Consider the following 19,912-nt stretch of genomic DNA (forward strand, 5'->3'; position numbering starts at 1 on the left):
CCCTGAGCCCATGTCCTTCACATGCTCCTCTCTCCCATCATCTTACCAGAAGGATCTCCTACCTAATCTAACCTCTTTTGGCCTCTTCTCTATATGTAATCAAAGAAGTCTTTCTAAAGAACAAATGAGTTACTATGTTAGTAACTGCCTAAAGCCTTCCCTTGCTCCCCACTGCTTTAGGGTGAAAGACAGCCGTAACCTTTGCCCTCACCCCGCCCACCTTTCAGGCTTCCTCTCTTGCTTTTTGTCTCCTTTCATACTGTTAGCTCATGCTCCTGAATTAGTTGGAGCTCCCTATTTATGACATGTTTTCTCCCAACTATAATCCTTTTGCACATACTGTCCCCTCTGCCTTCAACACTCTTACCAACCCTGCTGCATTTGTCTGTTCTTTTTTAGATTACAGAGTAGATCTTTCTTTTTCCAGGAAACCTCCCTGGCCTACTGGCCTCCAGGGTAAAGTATCCCTACTAAGTTGTCTGGCAGCAACTGTATGCTGTTATAATCTGTGTTACCATCAGTTTCTCCTGGCTCCTGAGAGAAGGCTGGGTATAGAAGATAATGCTGCCATCCATTAGGAGAAAGGGAACACTGTATGGAACCCAGTAGTTCTCCAGGACACCTCTTGGTACTTCCACTGACCACAGTAAAAGTTCATAAAAAACTAACTCAACCAACTAATAACCAACAAAGGCAGGACCCCTGAGGGTTTGGACCCTTCAAGAATGAAGGTTTTGATTACCCTGCTAGGTAAAAAGCCAGACCAGTGGAAGGGTGGGCTCAAGGCAAATGGAACCTGGGATGAATAATGGAAGAAGGAATTTGTAAATATTGCCTACAGCCTTGTGACCAGTTACAGAAAGAGAACTGTAGTAGTGATATAGTTTTTTCTCCTTGCTTGTATGTGTATGTATATCTGTATCTATGTCATCTATCTTTCTATTTATTCATCTATATACACATTTTGTTTTGTTTTGTTTTGAGAGGGGGTCTCGCTGTATCACCCAGACTGGAGTGCAGTGGTGTGATCTCGGCTCACTGCAACCTCTGCCTCCTGGGTTCAAACAATTCTCTTGCCTCAGCCTCTTGAGTAGTTGGGATTACAGGCATGCACCACCATGCCCAGCTAATTTTTGTATTTTTAGTAGAGATGGGGTTTAACCATGTTGGCTAGACTGGTCTTGAACTCCTGATCTCAGGTGACCCACCTGCCTTGGCCTCCTAAAGTGCTAGGATTACAGGTGTGAGCCACTGCACTCGGTCTGTTTTGTTTTGTTTTAAGAGATAAGGTCTTGCTGTGTTGCCCAGGATGCCCTCAAACTCCTGAGCTCAAGAGATCCTCCTGCCTCAGCTTCCCAAGTAGCTGAGGTTACAGGCACAAGCCACCATGCCTGGCTAGCATATTTGCTTTTATTAACTAATTTTTTCTTTTGTTTCCTCTTTTATCCTTGTTATTTTATGGAAGGATTATCGGCAGGAGCTTGTAGGTTATAGAATCTTCAGGCAGAACTGTCAAGGAATAACCTTACTCAAAAGATGGGTGCGGTATCTGCCCTCTGTGGGAGAAGGGGAGAGGGCCTTGTGTTAATATGGAGGCTGTATTGAAACTTGTTATACAAAAAAAACATACATTTGTTAATGTTGTACAGAAGACTTAATATCTGTAGAAGAATGTGTGTGGATGCTGAGCAACAAAAGGGGTGGCTGGGCCAGTGAGAAGCTATTGACACCCAGCCAGGTGCGGTGTCAGGTAATTCCAGCACTTTGGGAGGCCAAGGCGGATGGATCACCTGAGGTCAGGAGTTCAAGACCAGCCTGGCCAACATGGCAAAACCCCGTCTCTACTAAAAATACAAAAATTAGCTGGGCATGGTGGTGGGTGCCTGTAATCCCAGCTACTTGGGAGGCTGAGGCAGGAGAATCACTTGAACCTGGGCGGCAGAGGTTGCAGGGAGCCAAGATCGTGTCATTGTACTCCTGACTGGGCAACAAGAGTGAAACTCCATCTCAAAATTAAAAAAAAGAAGGCACTGACTCTCAGCTCCAAACGGACCCTTCTATACTTAGCTTGGCAACGGTGGGACTGGAACTGTTTGAATTACATTAGTTTTGCCAGCCAGCTCCTTGTTAGGGGCTGTCAGGCAGACAAAGACACCCTCCTTTCTATTGTCTTTGTTGTTCATGCCAGTGTCATCGCAGCAGTGTCATTTCACTTCCAGTTTCCAGTTTTTTCCACACTCCTAGAATCAGCTTCATTTCTCTCTTCAGAGGCTCCACTGGGCAGTGCTGTCCCACCAGAGGTCTGGGTCCCAACTCTGCAGGAGCCCTGCTCTGAGCTCCCAGGAGCCAGCCCCAGCTGGCCTCTGCTCAGGGGTCTGGGTTGCAGGTCTTGGGGGTCCCTCTGTTGACCTTCTAGGTTCTCACAACCTAATCTTTTACTATTGTCCCCAGTCCTTGAGGGGGTACCTGCATCCTGCAGTTACTTTCTCTGTTACCTCAATGTCTTCCTTTGCTTTTCCAGTTCCCTGGTAGCCACCAATTTCCTGATATTAAATTCTTTCCATTTTTCTTTTTTCTTTTCTTTTTTTTTTTTGAGACAGATTCTCACACTGTCACCCGGGCTGGAGTGGAGTGGCGCGATCTTGGCTCACTGCAACCTCCGCCTCCCAGGTTCAAGCAATTGTCCTGCCTCAGGCTCCTGAATAGCTGGGATTACAGGCACCCGCCACCATGCCCAGCTAATTTTTTGTATTTTTAGTAGAGATGGTGTTTCACTGTGTTGGCCAGGTGGTCTCAAACTCCTGACCTTGTGATCTGCCCACCTTGGTGTCCCAAAGTGTTAGGATTACAAGCGTAAGCCACAACGCCAGGCCTCTTTCCATTTTTCTAACTGAACTCTTACTGACACAAGATAATACAGAGTTCCTTCTCACACAGATCTTACAGTCTAGTGGGAGAGATAGATATTAAGCAAATAATTACATTTAATTATGTTGAAATAAGTGCCATGAAGGAAAAGTACAAAGTATATTAGCATATTAAAGGCCCTGAGAAGTTCTGCAGTAAATAAGCCTGGTTAGCATTGTTTAGGGCAATATATCCCTATCTTATTTGACTAAGAAACTTCATGGTAAATGTATTAGCACCCAGCAGAGTTAGCATGCTACAGAGTAGTGCATTGTGCAAATGGAAAAGGGAAGTCATTGAAGAAATGTGAGCCGGGGGACTTGGAGTGTGAGCATTTACCATGTTCCTCCAGTAGCATCCAGTGGGTTAGGGGCGTCTTAGCTCCAGGATTCCAGTCATAGGATCAGCTGACAATTCTCCTTGCTCTTATTCTAGCCCCACAAGGCAGCTTTCTGGTCATCACTGACTTACTGAGTAAATTTCCCTATAGGAAGATGATGCTGTCATCCACCAGCACAGATGGTCTGGTCTACCTGGAAGTTTCTTTCTCATTATAGAGCAAGGTTTCTTGACCTGGGTCTTTAGAGGGACCATCCATCCCTTAAGACTATCTGCAAAATGTGTGTGTGTGTGCGTGTGTGTGTGTGGGCACATGTGTGCACATGTGTGCTTGTGTGTGTGCATGCATGGACATTTTTCTAGCAAGAGGGTCCATATCTTTCGATATTCCTAGCGGGAGTGTGACTTCAGAAAAGGGTAAGGTTAGGAATCACTGCATTAAAGGAAAATGTTCCTATTATTTGTGTATTGATCTCCTGTGAGTGTGGTCACTGCAAATGGGTTCTTCTCAGTCTGATCAGCCTTGTGTTGACTCACCAAACTGAGGTTCTGGATCCTCCAAGGTACCTACTCCCCTGACTAAAAGATGAACCAACCTTCTTGGACCTCAAGGGATCACTCCCCTCTAGGTTGTTGCCTGTGCCATTTCCTCTCGCTGGGAAACCCTGTCCCCAAGCCTTGTGGTCAAATCCCAGTTATTCTTCAGGTCTTAGCTTAGAAGTCATTTCCTCCTTGAAACCTTCTCTGACTTACCACTTCGGGATTTGATATCCCTTCTTTGTGCTCCCACAGCATCTGTCCCACCTCTCTGGGGCCCCTACTTTCCCTTCCCTGCAGGACCATGTTTTGCCCTTCATTGTGTTTGTTCCATGATGCAATTAACTGTTTCTAGTACTACGCTGCCACCTTTAGAATGCAAGCTCCACAAGGAAGGGGGGCTGTGTCCAGCTTTGCTCTGCTTTTTCCCCAACACCAAGCACAGTGTCTAGCATATAGTAGGTGCCCATTAAAATTGAAGGAATGCATGCAAAAATAAGTACCTTAATCCTTTCAGTGCGACATTTATGTGCCATCACAGCTAGACCACGAATGTCCTTTTACCTCCCTCTAGGACTATGTACAGATTTGCCATGAGAAGTCCACAAGATAAAACATCCAGGTAATCAATTTTTGTCTTTCATCAGCAAAAGCTTTTTTCTCATCAAGTGTGTGCATACATTTGTACATACGGATGCACATACTTATATGTGGATGAAGAGAAAATGTGCTGCAGTGTCGAAAGAAACCTACCTGCGTTTCTCAGAAAGCGGTTCCTGTAGTCCTTGATTACCCTCGTGACGGGGTTATAGAAGCCGTCTCCACAATCGTAATAGCCCTTGGGTATTTTTCTAGGTGGGTCCATATTGGTGAGTTGAGCCATACCTTGAAAGAACATAATGGGCAATTAGTTCACCATCAAGGCCAAATCTAAACCCAGTGTTCCCATAAGGTCCATTTGTGGCTGGTGGCTCATGTGACTATCTGGCTCCACTGTTGAACTAAATAACCCCTACTCAGGGCAAGAAGCAAACCCAGCAGAAACAGTGCCCCAAAGGAACTTTCTGAAAATGGCTCTTGGGAACAGGGTCTTGGGAACTAGACGCTCTGTCTTCTTCGTTTGACCCCATCCTTTTCCATTTCTTGGGATACCGTGAAAAAGGGCACAGGTTCTGAAGTCAGACAGACCCTGAGGATAAGTCAGAGTTGGCAAACAGATGGGAGAGCATCAGGTCTAGAAGAGGGGTGGCATTCAAGGCGTGGGCAGAGGCCAGAGGCATGGGTCCTTAGGCCCTCCTCTCGAAACCTTGTAGAGCAGAGGACGTGTGAAGGAGAACAGCAGGAAAGAAATGGATCAGGTGGACAAGGGGCAGGTGGTGGAGAACCTTGACTTTCGCCAAAATTACCAGGTGGCTGCCACTTACTCAATGTTTATTATGTGCCAGGCATTGTGCTCCTATTTTATTTAATCCTGAGAGCAACTCTGTGGCTCAATTTTACAGATAAGAAAACTGAGGCTCAGAGAAGTTAAAGTAACTTTCCCAAGGTTATCCAGCTAGGAAGCAGTCTAACTCTGGAACCTGTATGTTCAGCTGCCAACATCAGGGGAGGAGGGAGCCTAGGTGCAGCCACAGGACCAGGGACACTGAGACCTCTGGGAGGGAAAGAAGATCGAGTGCACCTTTTAGGTCACGCACCCTATGTGTGTGTATCTTGAAAAGCCATGGCTCAAGTAAAGGGAGAGGTTGGAATAAATAACTTCTCAGGTTCCTTCTAACTATAGTTCCTATAATTCCTTGTTCTCTAGACTGAGAGCTGGATGCCCACTGAGCACACAGCACCATTTCCACGAATCAGTGTCTTGCACACAGTAGGCACTCTTGTGTTGCTTAATGACATACCTAACACTAACCCTGACATTGACCCTGACCCTAACCCTAACTCCGTGTGTACTGGCTAATGATTGCCGAGCACTTACTCCACGTCAGGCACTTTACAGCCGTTCTCTCACTGAAGCGTCATGCCAATGCCTACTTCACAGATGCTCGAAGAGGTTGTGGGGCACTTTTAACCCTCACCCTGCCTTGCAGGCAGGGCGAGTTACCCTAACAATGCCAGCCCCAAGAGGCAAAGTGTGGAACGACAAGGGAAGGAAGTAGCTAGAATCAAGCTTCTCTGCTGAGGGTCACTGGAGAAGAAGGGAAGAGCCAGGCAGGTTTGGGAAAAACCACCATGAGACTGGCAGAGGCTCAGCTTTAGCAAAACCAGCCACTGTGTGAGAGCTGAGGCCTAAGGCTGAGGGCTTTTTGCCTACAGCCTTAATTGGGGTAAAGAGCCCATGGCAAAGTCCAGGCCTCCCATCATAAGTAATCGGGGAGGAGTGATTTGCAAGGTTCTCAAGCTGCAGCTAGACTGGCAGCTCTTTGAAGGGAGAGACGATGTCCTCTCAGCTCTGGTCTCCCTGGGGCCAGCCAGTGTCTGACATACAGTAGGAGCTTAGGAAATGTTTCTTACTGTCATTGCCTTAACTCCCCTAAGCACATACTTCACCCTGTGCCGTGATGTCGATATTATTATCCCTGTTTGACAATAACTCTTTAACGAGTACCCACTGTATGCCAGACAATGTGCTAGGGCCCTGCCCTCATGTTGCTGACAGCTTGGGAAGAGGACCTGAACACTCAAGATCCAAGCCCTGGGGGGAGATCATGGCTGCTCTGTGATATGCCACAGGGAGACCTTACCTAGTGTGGGAATTCAGGGAAGGGGGTCCCAGCTTCAGGACATTGAGCTGAGACGTGAAGGACGGGAAGGAGTTATTTGGGTGAAGTAAGAGGGTTAAAGTATTCCAGGCAGAGAGAATGGTGGAAAAGTGTGGTCTCCTTGAGAAATAGAGAGAAAGCAAGTATGGCAAGAAGGGAGAGAGAAAAACCGAGAAGAATGGGTAGCCCAGGAAGGGGCTGGGACATGAGCAGTAGCCAGAGAATGTCACTGTTTCTGAGAATTTGAAACCTTATGTTGAGGGTATAGGGAGCACTCAAGGGTTGGGGGATGGGGGCAATCAGATTCACACTTTAAAAGATGTAAGTAGCTGGGCATGGTGGCTCACGCCTGTAATCCCAAGTTAAGGAGGGAGGGTAGCTTGAGGCCAGGAGTTCTAGATGAGCCTGGGCAACATGGCAAGACCCATCTCTACAAGAAACTTTAAAAAAAAAAATTAACCAGCAGTGGTGGTGCATGCCTGTAGTCCCAGCTACTTAGGAGACCAGATCACTTGGCAGGAGGATCGCCTGAGCCCAGGAGTTCAAAGTTACAGTGAGTTATGATCACACCACTGCACTCCAGCATGGGCAACAGAGCAAGACTCTGTCTCAAAAAAAAAAAAAAAAAAAAGATGGAAGTGACTGCTGCAGAAAGGAGAATGACCTCAAGAATGGCCAAGTGGGGATCTCTGGAAGTCAGGTCATCAAGGGGAGAGATGATGGAGGGCTGGAACAGGGCAGTGGCAAAGAGGATGAAGAAAATGCTGCCTGGCACATGGAAATACTCAGTAAATATTTGTCGACTAAACAAATGAAAGAATATATTTCAGAGGTAAAATCCATAGGACTATTGCACTTAGGGGGCAGGGGAAGGGAGGATTAGGCTTACCTAGGTGGATGGGCATGACATTCAGTGAGGCAGCCATCACAGTGGGGGTGACAATGAATTCAGTGCAGACAATTTGGGGAATGACCAAGATAGGTGTCAGTCAGGCTTGATGCAGGGATCTTAGGCTCAGGGATTCTGATTTCAATTTAGAAGCTGATGGTAGTTGAAGGCTTAGAAGTATATCAACTTGTTCAGGAAAAGCATATAGAATGATAACAGAAAGTGCCTAAGCCAGAGAGCCCCGGGAACCTCAGCATGAATAACTGGGGGTGGGGTGAAGTTAGGAGGCACTGGCAAAGACGCCTGGGGATAGGAGGAAAATAGCAGAGTAAGTGTCAGGAGGGCAAAGGGAGAGAAGGCAGCTCACCCGGTCAACTAACTGATCCAAGGTCATGAAGCTGGGAAGGGAAGGAGATGGGGGTTTGAGCTCAGGTCGGCCTGATTCCAGGGCCTGGGTGCTTCCTGAAGGCTTCTGCCCTGATGGAGGTTGACTTGTGCAGTCTCATGTAGCTATAGACAGGAAATGCTAGGACTCAAACCCACAATTTCTGGCTCCATGCTCTATCAACCACAGCTCATGGTCTCTCATAACCTAAGTTGGGATTGCTTTTATAGTATACAGAGTTGTTTCCCCATCTGTCATTTTGGATATATTATCTCTGCTGTGCCAAAAACTACACTCTTCTTTTTTAAATTTTTTAATTATTTATTTTTTTTTTTATACTTTAAGTTCTGGGGTACATGTGCAGAATGTGCAGGTTTGTTACATAGGTATACATGTGCCATGGTGGTTTGCTACACCCATCAACTCGTCATCGACATTAGGTATTTCTCCTAATGCTATCCCTCCCCTACCCCCGTCTTGAGGCTCATCTGACCTGGAACACATCTCAAAAACACTCAGATGAGCCTTTTAAGGTGCCATTCTCTGAATCCAGACTTGTAGTCCAAATGTAGCCGTCCGTGATGAAACACGGTTTTGGCAGGGAGGGAGCATGATACAGAGGACCTCAGAGAGGAAGTCTGGGCCTCCAGTGTGAGCTCTGCCACAGGGAACCATGTCTGAACTCCACAGCCTCAACTTGGAGTGACATGGGACTAGGAAGGCTGACTGGGCAGGATCATCTGGACATTAGGGAGACAGGGATTACAGACAGCCTCCCTCAGCACCTGATACACAAAGCACATACTCTGTCAGTACTGCTTTTGCCCTTAACTCTTTCTTTTTAAAATATTTACGAAATTTTAGTGTTATAGGAGGTACTACAAATAAGAACAGCTGACATGTACCGTGCACCCATGTGCATTCAAGGCACTGTTCTAAACACCTGACATGAATTATCTTATTTACAACAATCTTGGGAGGTAGATTATGCTATTGATCCCATTTTGATCTTTTTTTTTTTTTTTTTTTTTCCTCCTGAGACCACAGTCTCACTCTGTCGCCCAGGCTGGAGTGCAGTGGCGTGATCTCAGCTCACTACAACCCCCACCTCCTGAGTTCAAACGATTCTCATGCCTCAGCCTCCGGAGTAGCTGGGATTACAGGCACACCACCACACCCGGCTAATTTTTGTATTTTTAGTAGAGACGGGGATTCACCATGTTGGCCAGGATGGTCTGGAAGTCCTGACCTCAAGTGATCCACCCGCCTTGGCCTCCCAAAGTGCTGGAATTACAGGCATGAGCCGCTGCGCCCAGCCGATTGACTCCATTTTGAAGGGAAGAAACTGAGGCACAGTGGGTAAAGCCCCTTGCCCATGGTCCTCTGACTAGCATAGTGGAGTTGAGATATGAGGACTGGCCTTCCTGGCTCCAGGACCTGGCTCTTTTGTATTCTTCTGCAGCTGCTCAGTTCCTCTTCCCCTTTAAGTTACTTCTTTAGGCCACAGTGCACTTATCTGAAACCATCTTAGTTTGCCTCTCAGTTTGGGGTATCAAGGAAAGGGTGGGTGCCTGGGTACCTGCAGGCTTCAGGCCATTGAGGATCTCTGTGTAAAACCTCCGATCATAGCCGTCGCAGTAATGCCAGTTCTTCTCATCATAGTGCAGCCCGTCTGCAAAGGTGTATGTGCCCTGGAAGACAAGGAGCGCACATGTGCATCTGAGGAGGCTGAAGGCTTTTGGCCAAGAGGTTCAGATGTCAAGGGAAGTAGGGGGCTTTCTGATGGCTACAGTAAAGAAGTGGTAACGATCACAATTATTATGGTTGTGATGATGAGAGGGAATGGGTATAAGTGCTGAGCCCTGTCCCTGCCACTCAAAGTGGGTGAACTCACTTTGGCAGATGAACTTGGGCAGATGACCCACTCTCTCTGGCCCTTCATTTCTTCATTTGTAAAATTAAGTTAATGATGGTATACATGAAATAGGGTTGATTGAAAATTCAATGAGATAGCACACGTGAAGCATTTAGCACAGTGCCTGGCTGTGATGGTTGATTTGGTGAGACAACTTGACTAGGTTAAGGGAAAGGGATGCCTAGATAGCTGGTAAAACATTTCTGGGTGTGTCCATGAGGGCGTTTCTAGAAGCAATTCACATTTTAATTGGTGGACTGAGCAAAGAAGTTCTACCCTCACTAAAGTGGGTGGGCATGATACAATCCGTTGAGGGCCTGGATAGAACAAAAAGGCAGAGGAGCATCAGTTCGCTCTCTCTGCTTGTGCTGGGACATCCATCTTCTTTGCCCTTGGACATCAGCATTCCCGGTTCTCGGGCCTTTGAACTCTGACTGGGACTTACACCATTGACTCCCCTGGTTGAGGCCCTTGGGTTTGGACTGGAACTACACTAACAGCTTTCCTGGGCCTCCAGGTTGCAGAGGGAAGATTGGGAGACTTCTTAGCCTCCATAATCTTGTGAGCCAATCCCTAATGTAAATCTCTTTCCATACATCTCTGTATATCCTATTGGTTTTGTGTCTCTGAAGAACACTGACTGACACACTGACACAAAGTAAGCACTCAATAAATGTTATTATTCTTTTATTATTATTATAGCTGGAAAGGTCAGAGCCATCAGCCATGGCCCTTTGTCCAAACACATACGTTCTGCCTTTGCTGCCTTACTGCTAAAGGAAGCCTCAGGATGTAGAAATTGCATTGGCCTGGGCATCAGGAAACACGGGTGGAAATTCCAATGATACTATTAATTCACTGTGTGACCTCGGGTAAGTCACATCCCCTTCCTGGGGCTTAGATTCTCCAAGCTATAAAACAAGGTTAAGAAATCTTAACGTTTTTTAGGTCATGAGCCAGGCCCCAACACGCTCTTAGTGAAACTGATGAAAGCTATAGATGCTTTTCCTGGAGAAAAACTTAGTCCCCTTTACACAGAAACTTCTGTATATAAATCAAGAGGTTTCAGTGACTCCCTGAATTCTATTCATGACCCACAAATACCAGGGTAAGAATCCTTGGATTAGGTAGGTTATAATGATAGTAGCAGTGATGGTGGTAGTAAGAGCTAACACTTATTGAGTGCCTCCTGTATGCTGGGAACTTAGCAAAGTGTTCATATATATATTGCCTCATTTACTCTTATGATCATCCTAGGAGGTGCCTTGTACTATTGTGGTAGGCTGAATAATGGTCCCCCAAAATGTCCCTGTCTGCTGCAACCTGTGAATATGCTACCTTACATGGCAAGAGATATTTTGCAGATGCAATTAAATGAAGGATCCTGAAGTGGAAAGATTATTTGGATTATCTGGGTATGCCAAATATAATTGCAAGGTTCCTATGAGAGGGAAATAGTAAGGCCAGGGTGAGAGAAGACGAGATGATGAAAGCAAAGGGATGAAGGGTGATGTGATGATGAAAGCAGAGGTTGGAGTGATGCGTGGCCATGAGCCAAGGAATGCAGGCAGCCTCTAGAAGCTGGAAAAGGCAAAGAAACAGGTTTTCCCACAGAGCCTCTGGACAGAATGCAGGTTTGCTGACTTATTTCAGACTTCTGAGCTCCAGAACTGTAAGATAATACATTTGCGCTGATTTCAGACTAAATTTGTGGTAACCTGTTATAGTACCAATAGATAACTAATGCAACTACTGTCCTGAGTTGATAGGTGAAGAACTCTCAGGGAGGTGAAGTCATGGGCCCAAGATCAGGCAGTAAGTGGCGTAGCAGATGCAAATTCATCATAGCCTCTCCACAAATCCTTCCAGATCTAGAAGGAGAGGATTCTAGGGCACTGGGAGATCCAGAAGCAGGGAGAAATTAGCCGGGCATGCTGGCACACACCTGTAATCCTAGCTACTCAGGAGGCCTAGGCAAGAGAATAACTTGAACCCAGAAGGCAGAGATTGTGGTGAGCTGAGATTACACCACTGCACTCCAGCCTGGGCAACAGAGTGAGACTCGTTTAAAAAAAAAAAAAAAAAAAGCCAGGTGGGTGCAGTGGCTCGCACCTGTAATCCCAGCACTTTGGGAGGCTGAAGCGGGTGGATCACAAGGTCAAGAGATTGAGACCATCCTGGCAAACATGGTGAAACCCTGTCTCTACTAAAAATACAAAAATTAGCTGGGCATGGTGGCGCACACATGTAGTCCCAGCTACTTGAGAGGCTGAGGCAGGAGAATTGCTTGAACTCAGGAGGCAGAGGTTGCAGTGAGCATTGTGCCACTGCACACCAGCCTGGCGACAGAGTGAGACTCCATCTCAAAAATAAATAAATAAATAAATAAATAAATATAAAAAGTCAGGGGAGAGGAGGAGAAACAAAGAGAAGAGGGAATGGAAGGAGGTAGGCACCAGACAGGGTAGATGGGGCGCCACAGGGTGAGGCTCTTCTTGCCCGAGGATCTCTCCTCCACAGCACCCGCCCCCCCCGCTGATCACCTTTATGGCCAATCCATTTTCCCAAACGGCGTCATATTGGCTCCCGCTGGGGAAGTACAGAGTTCCTTCGCCATGAAACACACCGTCCTTCATTTCCCCAACATATATTGTTTCAGTAGGGAGGATGTACTTGGCTTTGCCCTCCATCCTGCAAAGACACAGGGAAATCACTGAGCCCCATGTGACAGCTGGAGGGTCAGAGTTGGCAGGCGACAGAGTGAGCAGGAACCCCATTCTCAGCATTCTCATCCTTCCCATCCCAGCAGTACTCTGCTGAAAACAAAATTTTTATTTTGTTTCCCCCAAAAGCTCAAAAATGAAAAGAGGGGAATACAGTTTGCTCTGTTCATTCTCCCCTTCACCTAGAGGCTCACTCTCACCTTGGAGTTCACACTGCTTCCTGAATCTTACCACCATTTATATATATATATATATATACAAATAAAATCTTGGATACTGATATTGTTTGGCTGTGTCCCCCCCCAAATCTCATCTGGAATTGTAGCTCCCATAATCCCCACATGTCCTGGGAGGGACCCAGTGGGAGGTAACTGAATCGTGGGGGTGGGTTTTTCCCATGCTGTTTCGTGAAAGTGAACAAATCTCATGGGATCTGATGGTTTTATAAAGGGCAATTCCCCTGAACATGCTCTCTTGCCTGCTGCCATGTAAGATGTGCCTTTGTTCCCCCTTTGCCTCCATCATGATGGTGAGACCTTCCCAGCCATGTGGAACTGTGAGTCCATTAAGCCTCTTTCCTTTACAGATTACCCAGTCTTGGGTTATGTCCTTGCAGCAGCATGAGAACAGACTAATACAGATACTTTCCCAAACCTCTTTGCTTGTGCTTCCCTCCCTTCCCTCCCTTCCTTCTTTCCTTCCCAACAGATATTTACAGAGCACCTACATTTTATCAGGGACTATGCTGATGGTCCAACCTGCTGAATACAACACAGATTCACCAGTGATCAAGGCAAATGCAGTCCCTGTCCTTGTGGGGCTCACAGTCTAGTGGGGGACACAATTGAGCAATTATGCAATGTGTGATAAGTGCTGTGCTGGAGGAAGACAGGCTCATACAGGAGAACAAGGCAGTGACACCAACTTGACCAGTTGACTAGCTTCTTTGTTTTGTTTTTTGTTTTTTTCCAAGACCAGTTCTCATTCTATCTCCCAGGCTGGAGTACGGTGGTGTGATCATGGCTCAATGCAGCCTCAATCTCCTGAACTCAAGTGATCCTCCCACCTCAGCCTCCCAAGTAGTTGGGACCACAGGCTGCCCCACCATGCCCAGCTGATTTAATTTTTTTTTCTTTTTTTTTGTAGAGATAGGGTTTCCCTATGTTGCCCAGGCTGATCTAGAACTCCTGAGCTCAAGTAATCCTCCTGCCTCAGCCTCCCAAAATGTTGGGATTACAGGTGTGAGCCATTGCACTGGGCTGTCCAGTTCTTTATGGGTGAAATGGCTGCAATTAATCCAGATAACATATAATAGTTTTCCTAGCAAAGGGCCTGACATATAGTGAGTACTTAATAAATATGCTTTCATTCCTTCCTTCTCCATTCCTCCCAACAAGCTAAAGGCTCCTAACTCTGACCTTCTTTAGGCTTTTGCTAGTACCTCTGTTGGGATGTGTAACACTTTCTATCTTGTTTTGTAATTAGATATCTTATCTCCTGTATTTAACTAAAGCTTCTTTAAAGGAAGACCTTGGTATCCTCAACTCCTAGAACCACTAAGCGGGTGCTTCATAAACCTCTCCTGAGTAAAGAATGAAGGAAACAGAAAGAGCAGTGAGTGAACAGAGTGGATGACAAAGTTGTTGAGATAACTGAGTGAGATGATGGATGTGAAACTACAGCAGAATGCCCAGCATAGAGCAGGAACTTGAAAACTATTTCACTTTTATTCTAGTGCAAGACATGGGGGGAAGGGAGAACTCCTCTTCTCCTTCCCTCCTCTATGCGTTGCTTGAGCTCACATCTGTCATTTCTAAGCACCATCTCCATATGCAAGTTCTACACCCTTCTCTGAGGTTAGACCCCACCCCTTTTCTTACCTCGAACTGGACATCACTGTTCAGACCTCTCACAGACATCTCCAACTCGCCTAAAACAGAACTCATCTCCTCCTCCCCTAAGCAGCACCTTCTTAGAGTTCTCCGTTTCCATGAATGGTATCAGAATCCTCTGGTTCAAGGCCAGGAGCTGGGCCCTGGGCTGGGGCTGTAAGCCATCTCTGGACAGGACTGGAGCCAATCAGCTGCCAACTCCTGGCAGTAAAATCCCAAACCTCTCCTACATTTATCTCTTTCCTACAGCTTCACTGCTTCTGCCTTGGCCCAGGGCTCTGCCGCTTCTTACTGGGACAACTGCAGTGAGCTCTGAGCTGATCTCCCCATCTTCACTTTTCCTGCTTCCCTCCTCCCTCTCCCTCTCTCTCCTTCTCCTCCTCCTTCTTTTTCTCCTTCCCTCTCTCTCTCTTTCCCTTCTTTTCTCCCTCCTTCTCTTCCATTTAAAAAAATTCATTCAAGGTGAAAAGCCTGCCTTCTAAATTCAAAGTAAGTTAAAAAGAAGAAAAAAAAAAACCGCACTTTATAGTGAAGACTTCAAATCATAATAAGGATATGATCACCAGATCTCAAATACCTATCAATTAGCTGGGCATGGTGGCGCATATCTGTGGTCCCAGCTACTGGGGAGGCTGAGGTGGGAGGACTGCTTGAGTCCGGTGGGGTGGACGTTGCAGTGAGCCAAGACTGCACCACTGCACTCCAGCCAGAGCACTCCAGAGTGAGACCCTGTCTCAAAAAAAAAAAAAAAAAAAACCCAAAAGCTATCATCTCCTTCATTCATTCTGCCAACATTTACTGAGTCCCTACCACACATATGCATGATGAGGAGAGATACAGAGATGAAATAAGTTTTATTTCCTGATGCTTGGCCCTACCAGGATCTATCAGTGGTTCCTCCACCACCAGAATTGTGCACAGTATTGAAATTTCTTTGCCAGAGCACAGACCGCCTGTCCAGCTTCCCCTGGCATAACTCCTCTGAGCACAACCCACTCTCCTGCCAAACTGAACTGCCAGCTCTACTCCATACGTGCCCTCTGGCTATTGCTCATGCTGTTCCCTCTGCCTAGAAACATTCTTCACCTTGCATCCCCAACCACCTAAATCCTACCCAAACTTCAAGGCCCATTTCAAATATCATCTCTTCCATGAAGCCTTTAAGGATGGCTCCAACTGTATGTGTCCTCTGAAGGGCCCCAGCAGCAGAGCTCTATTGTAGAAAGCACATGGGCAGGCCGGGCGCGGTGGCTCAAGCCTGTAATCCCAGCACTTTGGGAGGCCGAGACAGGCGGATCACGAGGTCAGGAGATCGAGACCATCCTGGCTAACACGGTGAAACCCCGTCTCTACTAAAAAATACAAAAAACTAGCCGGGCGAAGTGGTGGGCGCCTGTAGTCCCAGCTACTCGGGAGGCTGAGGCAGGAGAATGGCGTAAACTCGGGAGGCCGAGCTTGCAGTGAGCTGAGATCTAGCCACTGCACTCCAGCCTGGGCAACAGAGCGAGACTCTGTCTCAAAAAAAAAAAAAAAAAGAAAGAAAGAAAGAAAGAAGGCACATGGGCTTTAGAGTCTGATAGACCTGGGTTTTAATACCTGCTTTGCCAAGTGCTAACTGGGTGACTTTGGGCAAGTTATGTAATTACTCCCAGCCTTACTTTTCCCATCTGTAAAATAGGATAATGATATCTATCTCAAAGAGTCCCTGTGAAGAGAAAATGCAGGCAAAGCCACCCAGAGCACAGCAGTTGCTACATAAATGCTATGGGCATCCCTTCCTCCCCTGTGTCTGTAGGTGTCTTCTGGCACTTACCTTGTGGTGCTTTGGAGTGGAGTTATCTAGAACTCAATTGTGCAACTACTCCAAAGAAACCATAATATTGAGGTCAGACAGATCCTACATTAACTTTTTATTTTTTAAATATTCACACGTGGTACAGGGAAATCATGTCTCTTTTAAGATTTTTTAAAAGTAGATTTATTAAAGTGTAATTGACATACAATAAGCCACATATTTAAAGTGTACAATTTGATACGTTTTGACATCACCTGGGAAACCATCATCACAATCAAGACAACATATCTATTCCCCACAGAAGTTTCTTTCCATAACACTTCCTCTTTGCCCCTGCCCACCATCCTCATCTCTAGGTGACTACTGATCTACCTTCTATCACCATAGATTTGCATTTTCTAGAATTTTACATAAATGGAATCATATAGTATCTACTCTTTTTCTGTCTGGCTTCTTTCACTTAACGTAATTTTTTGAGATTCATTCATGTTGTTCTGTGTACTAGTAGTTCACTCTTTTTTATTGCTGAGTAGTATTCCAATGACTGGATATATCACAGTCTCTTCATTCCTCTGTTGATGACATTTGGGTTTGTTTCTAGTTTTGGTTGTTATAAATAAGGCTGCTATGAGTACTTGTATACATGTCTTTGTATAGATATACACTTTCATTTCTGGGGTAAATACTTATGAGTGGAATGGCTGTTTAACTTTTTAAGAAACTGCCAAACTTTTCCAAAGCAGTCGTACCATTTGATGTTCCTATCAGCCGTGGAGAGTATACATAAACTTTTTTTTTTTTTGAGACGGAGTCTCGCTCTGCCGCCCAGGCTGGAGTGCAGTGGCCGGATCTCAGCTCACTGCAAGCTCCGCCTCCCGGGTTTACGCCATTCTCCTGCCTCAGCCTCCCGAGTAGCTGGGACTACAGGCGCCTGCCACCTCGCCCGGCTAGTTTTTTGTATTTTTTAGTAGAGACGGGGTTTCACCGTGTTAGCCAGGATGGTCTCGATCTCCTGACCTCGTGATCCGCCCGTCTCGGCCTCCCAAAGTGCTGGGATTACAGGCTTGAGCCACCGCGCCCGGCCTACATAAACTTTTTAAACCAAATGTTAAATATCAACTTCCTACTATATAGAGAAGTTACTATATTCATTTAAACGCCAAGAGGAAAATATCCCCTCCCTAAATTAAAAAAAAGCTATTGAGTACCTACCGTATGTAAATAACATCCATATATGATCATTACTTATTCTTTGGAATACTACTGCTGAATGTGCATTGCTTTCCCATTTTACAGATGAGGAAACTGAGGTATGGATGGTTAATTAAGTGTACAACAAGCAAGTGGCAGACTTGAGCCCAGACCTGTCTGATGCTGAAACCTTTTTACCTCTACTATGTTGTCTCTCTCGTTACATGCTGAAATTTGAGACGCCCCAAATAGAACTCTAGTTAACTGTTGTTAAAAATACAAAATCAATACAGAACAACACATGTTCCACTTATGAAAAGAAGTATAACAAGCGAAAAACTGCTGACTTCTTGCTAGTTATGGGAAGTTGGGAAGCCCTGTTCAGGTCTGGAAATCCCTTTCGTGGTTACAGAGGTACCAAACAACCTCAAGCAAAACCCAAATTCCTAGGGACAAAAGCATGGAAATGGCTGACTCGACATACCCAATGAAAATGCACAGAAGGCCAAAGGCAAATGGTTGAAAGCCCTCCTTCTTTTGCCTTGTCTGTGTGTTTCTCTCTCGCACATACACAGCCCATTGAAAATTAATGGAGTTTCTCAACTTGTTGTGCCTAAAATGCCCAATACCGCATCTCTATCTGCCAAAATTCTACCACCTTCACTGTAACAGGGCCTTGTGAAAAGTAAGAATGTGGTTTGTACAGAGGATTGGGTTCAAATCCTGACTCCATTACTTCCTAGCTGTGTATCCATAATGGTGGGCAAGTCATTTTGCTTCTCTTAACTTCTGTTCCTTTATTTGCAAGGTCAGCCTGAACTATCTCACTGAGTAGTGAGAGAGGGTACACACCAAGGCATCTCTGCCACTTACCTGCTGAGTAGGATAAGTGTCTCAAGCCCTGTAAAGGTCACCTTTCTTACCTGGAAAGATAATAACATCTTCCTTGAAAGACTGATGTAAGGATTAGAGATAGCATCCCATAGCATTCCTACCACCTTCTCTAGGACTCTATCTCCTATCCCTGCCCAGACCACAGATCCCTCTTTCTTATTAATCCAAAATGGCCTGGAATTCCACCAACTTGTGAATACGGGGCCCCAAGGTGGGAGTGTTTCACAGTCCCCACAACTAGCACTGGTTTGGCAAACCACTTCATATCGTTCAGCCTTGGTTTCCTCAGCTATAAAAACAGAGATTCCACTTTCTTCATCCAGGGTGGCTGGCAAGAAAGAGTGGCCACCTCTGTGTTTCCTCTGCTTCTCTCTACCACAGCTTTTACCACACTGAATCACAGTTATCAGTTATGTCTACTTGTCCCATCATGTTTGAATGAACTTTCTGAGGACAGGGATTGTGCCCAGAGTCAATTCCAGGGCCTGGTACTTGGTAGCCACTCAACATTGTTAAATTGCTGGGCACAGTGGCTCATGCAAGAGGATTACTTGAGCCCAGGAGTACGAGACCAGCTTGGACAACATAGCAAGACGCCATCTCTACAAAAGGCATTGAAAAATTAGCTGGGGTGGTGGTGCACACCCACAGTCCCAGCTACTTGGGAGGCTGAGGCGGGAAGATTGTTTGAGTCTAGGGGGTCGAGGCTGCAGTAAGCAGTGAACAGGCCACTGCACTCCAGCCAGGGCAACAGAGCGAGATCTTGTCTGAAAACAAACAAACAAACAAACAAAAAAACCCCACAAAAACGAGAGAAGGGGGGAGAGAGAGAGAGAGAGAGAAAGGAAGGAGGGAGGGAGGGAGGGAATGGAGAAAGGAAGGAGGGAGGGAGGGAAGGAGGGAAGGAGGGAGGGAGGGAAGGAAGGAAGGAAGGAAGGAAGGAAAGGAAGGAAAAAAAAACTGTTGAATTGTTTTTTACTACTAGTCCACTACAGTGATTTGTGTATATAATCCTCTATAATAATCTCTAGATTGTGAACTCCTGGAGGGAAGCAACCGTCTCGATTCAGATTAGCCACAGTCTCTCTTCCCCAATCTTCGTGTTTGCTTTCATAGCATTTACCACTATCTGTAATTATTTTATCACTTATTTGTTTATTGGCAATACATCTCCAACTGGATTATAAACTCCATAAGAGCAAGGATCTTGACATTTTAAATATTCTTATTCCTATGTCTAAAACTGGCAGATAGCAAACATGCACACACGCACACACAGTGAATGCACACACACATATAAGTATATATGGAATGAATGCATCTCAGCTTTGCTGCTTATTAGATATGGTCCTTGAGAAAATTACTCTGGCAAGTTTGTGAAAGTGCCTGGCACAAGGTGTTTCGCAGAAGCAAAAAGACAGCTGTCTTTTTCCAGTCACAGCTATTCAAGGTATAGTAAGTGAATCAAATGAGCCCCTTACCTCCCATCTACATATTCCCCGATATATTTGCTCCCTGTGTACTCCATGGAGCCTGTTTTTAGCTTCCAGCTGTTAGGATCCGGAGTCTCAGTGGAGACGGCATCACTATGACAACCTGGAGGGGTGGGCGGAGCCGAATCGAAGCCCCGCCCCCTGGAGGCGGCCAGCTTCTTGGTATTGCGCACGCTCCCTCGCTCGCGGG

At 45.9% G+C, this 19,912-nt stretch overlaps 1 protein-coding gene across 4 annotated transcripts in view; it reads right to left on the reverse strand.

Annotated features, from left to right (window-relative positions):
- The window catches only part of MORN5 (MORN repeat containing 5), a 41,468-nt gene extending 21,671 nt beyond the window's left edge, over nt 1–19,797 (reverse strand). Inside the window, exons 1-5 of one of the 4 annotated variants that reach the window (XM_015436759.4) lie at nt 19,711–19,797; nt 18,209–18,258; nt 12,278–12,425; nt 9,399–9,510; nt 4,537–4,668 (exon numbers count right to left, since the gene is read on the reverse strand). In XM_015436759.4, coding sequence (XP_015292245.2) covers nt 4,537–4,668; nt 9,399–9,510; nt 12,278–12,424 — 391 coding nt within the window. In that variant the 5' untranslated portion in view covers nt 12,425; nt 18,209–18,258; nt 19,711–19,797. Of the gene's footprint in view, nt 1–4,447; nt 4,669–9,398; nt 9,511–12,277; nt 12,426–18,208; nt 18,259–19,710 lie in introns of those variants that run through there. The other 3 variants (XM_005580885.5, XM_045373785.2, XM_045373786.2) reach the window with 3 other exon arrangements.
- Nucleotides 19,798–19,912: the final 115 nt, after the last annotated feature.

Source organism: Macaca fascicularis, chromosome 15 (assembly GCF_037993035.2).
Source record: "Macaca fascicularis isolate 582-1 chromosome 15, T2T-MFA8v1.1".
Classification (NCBI taxonomy): Eukaryota; Metazoa; Chordata; class Mammalia; order Primates; family Cercopithecidae; genus Macaca; species Macaca fascicularis.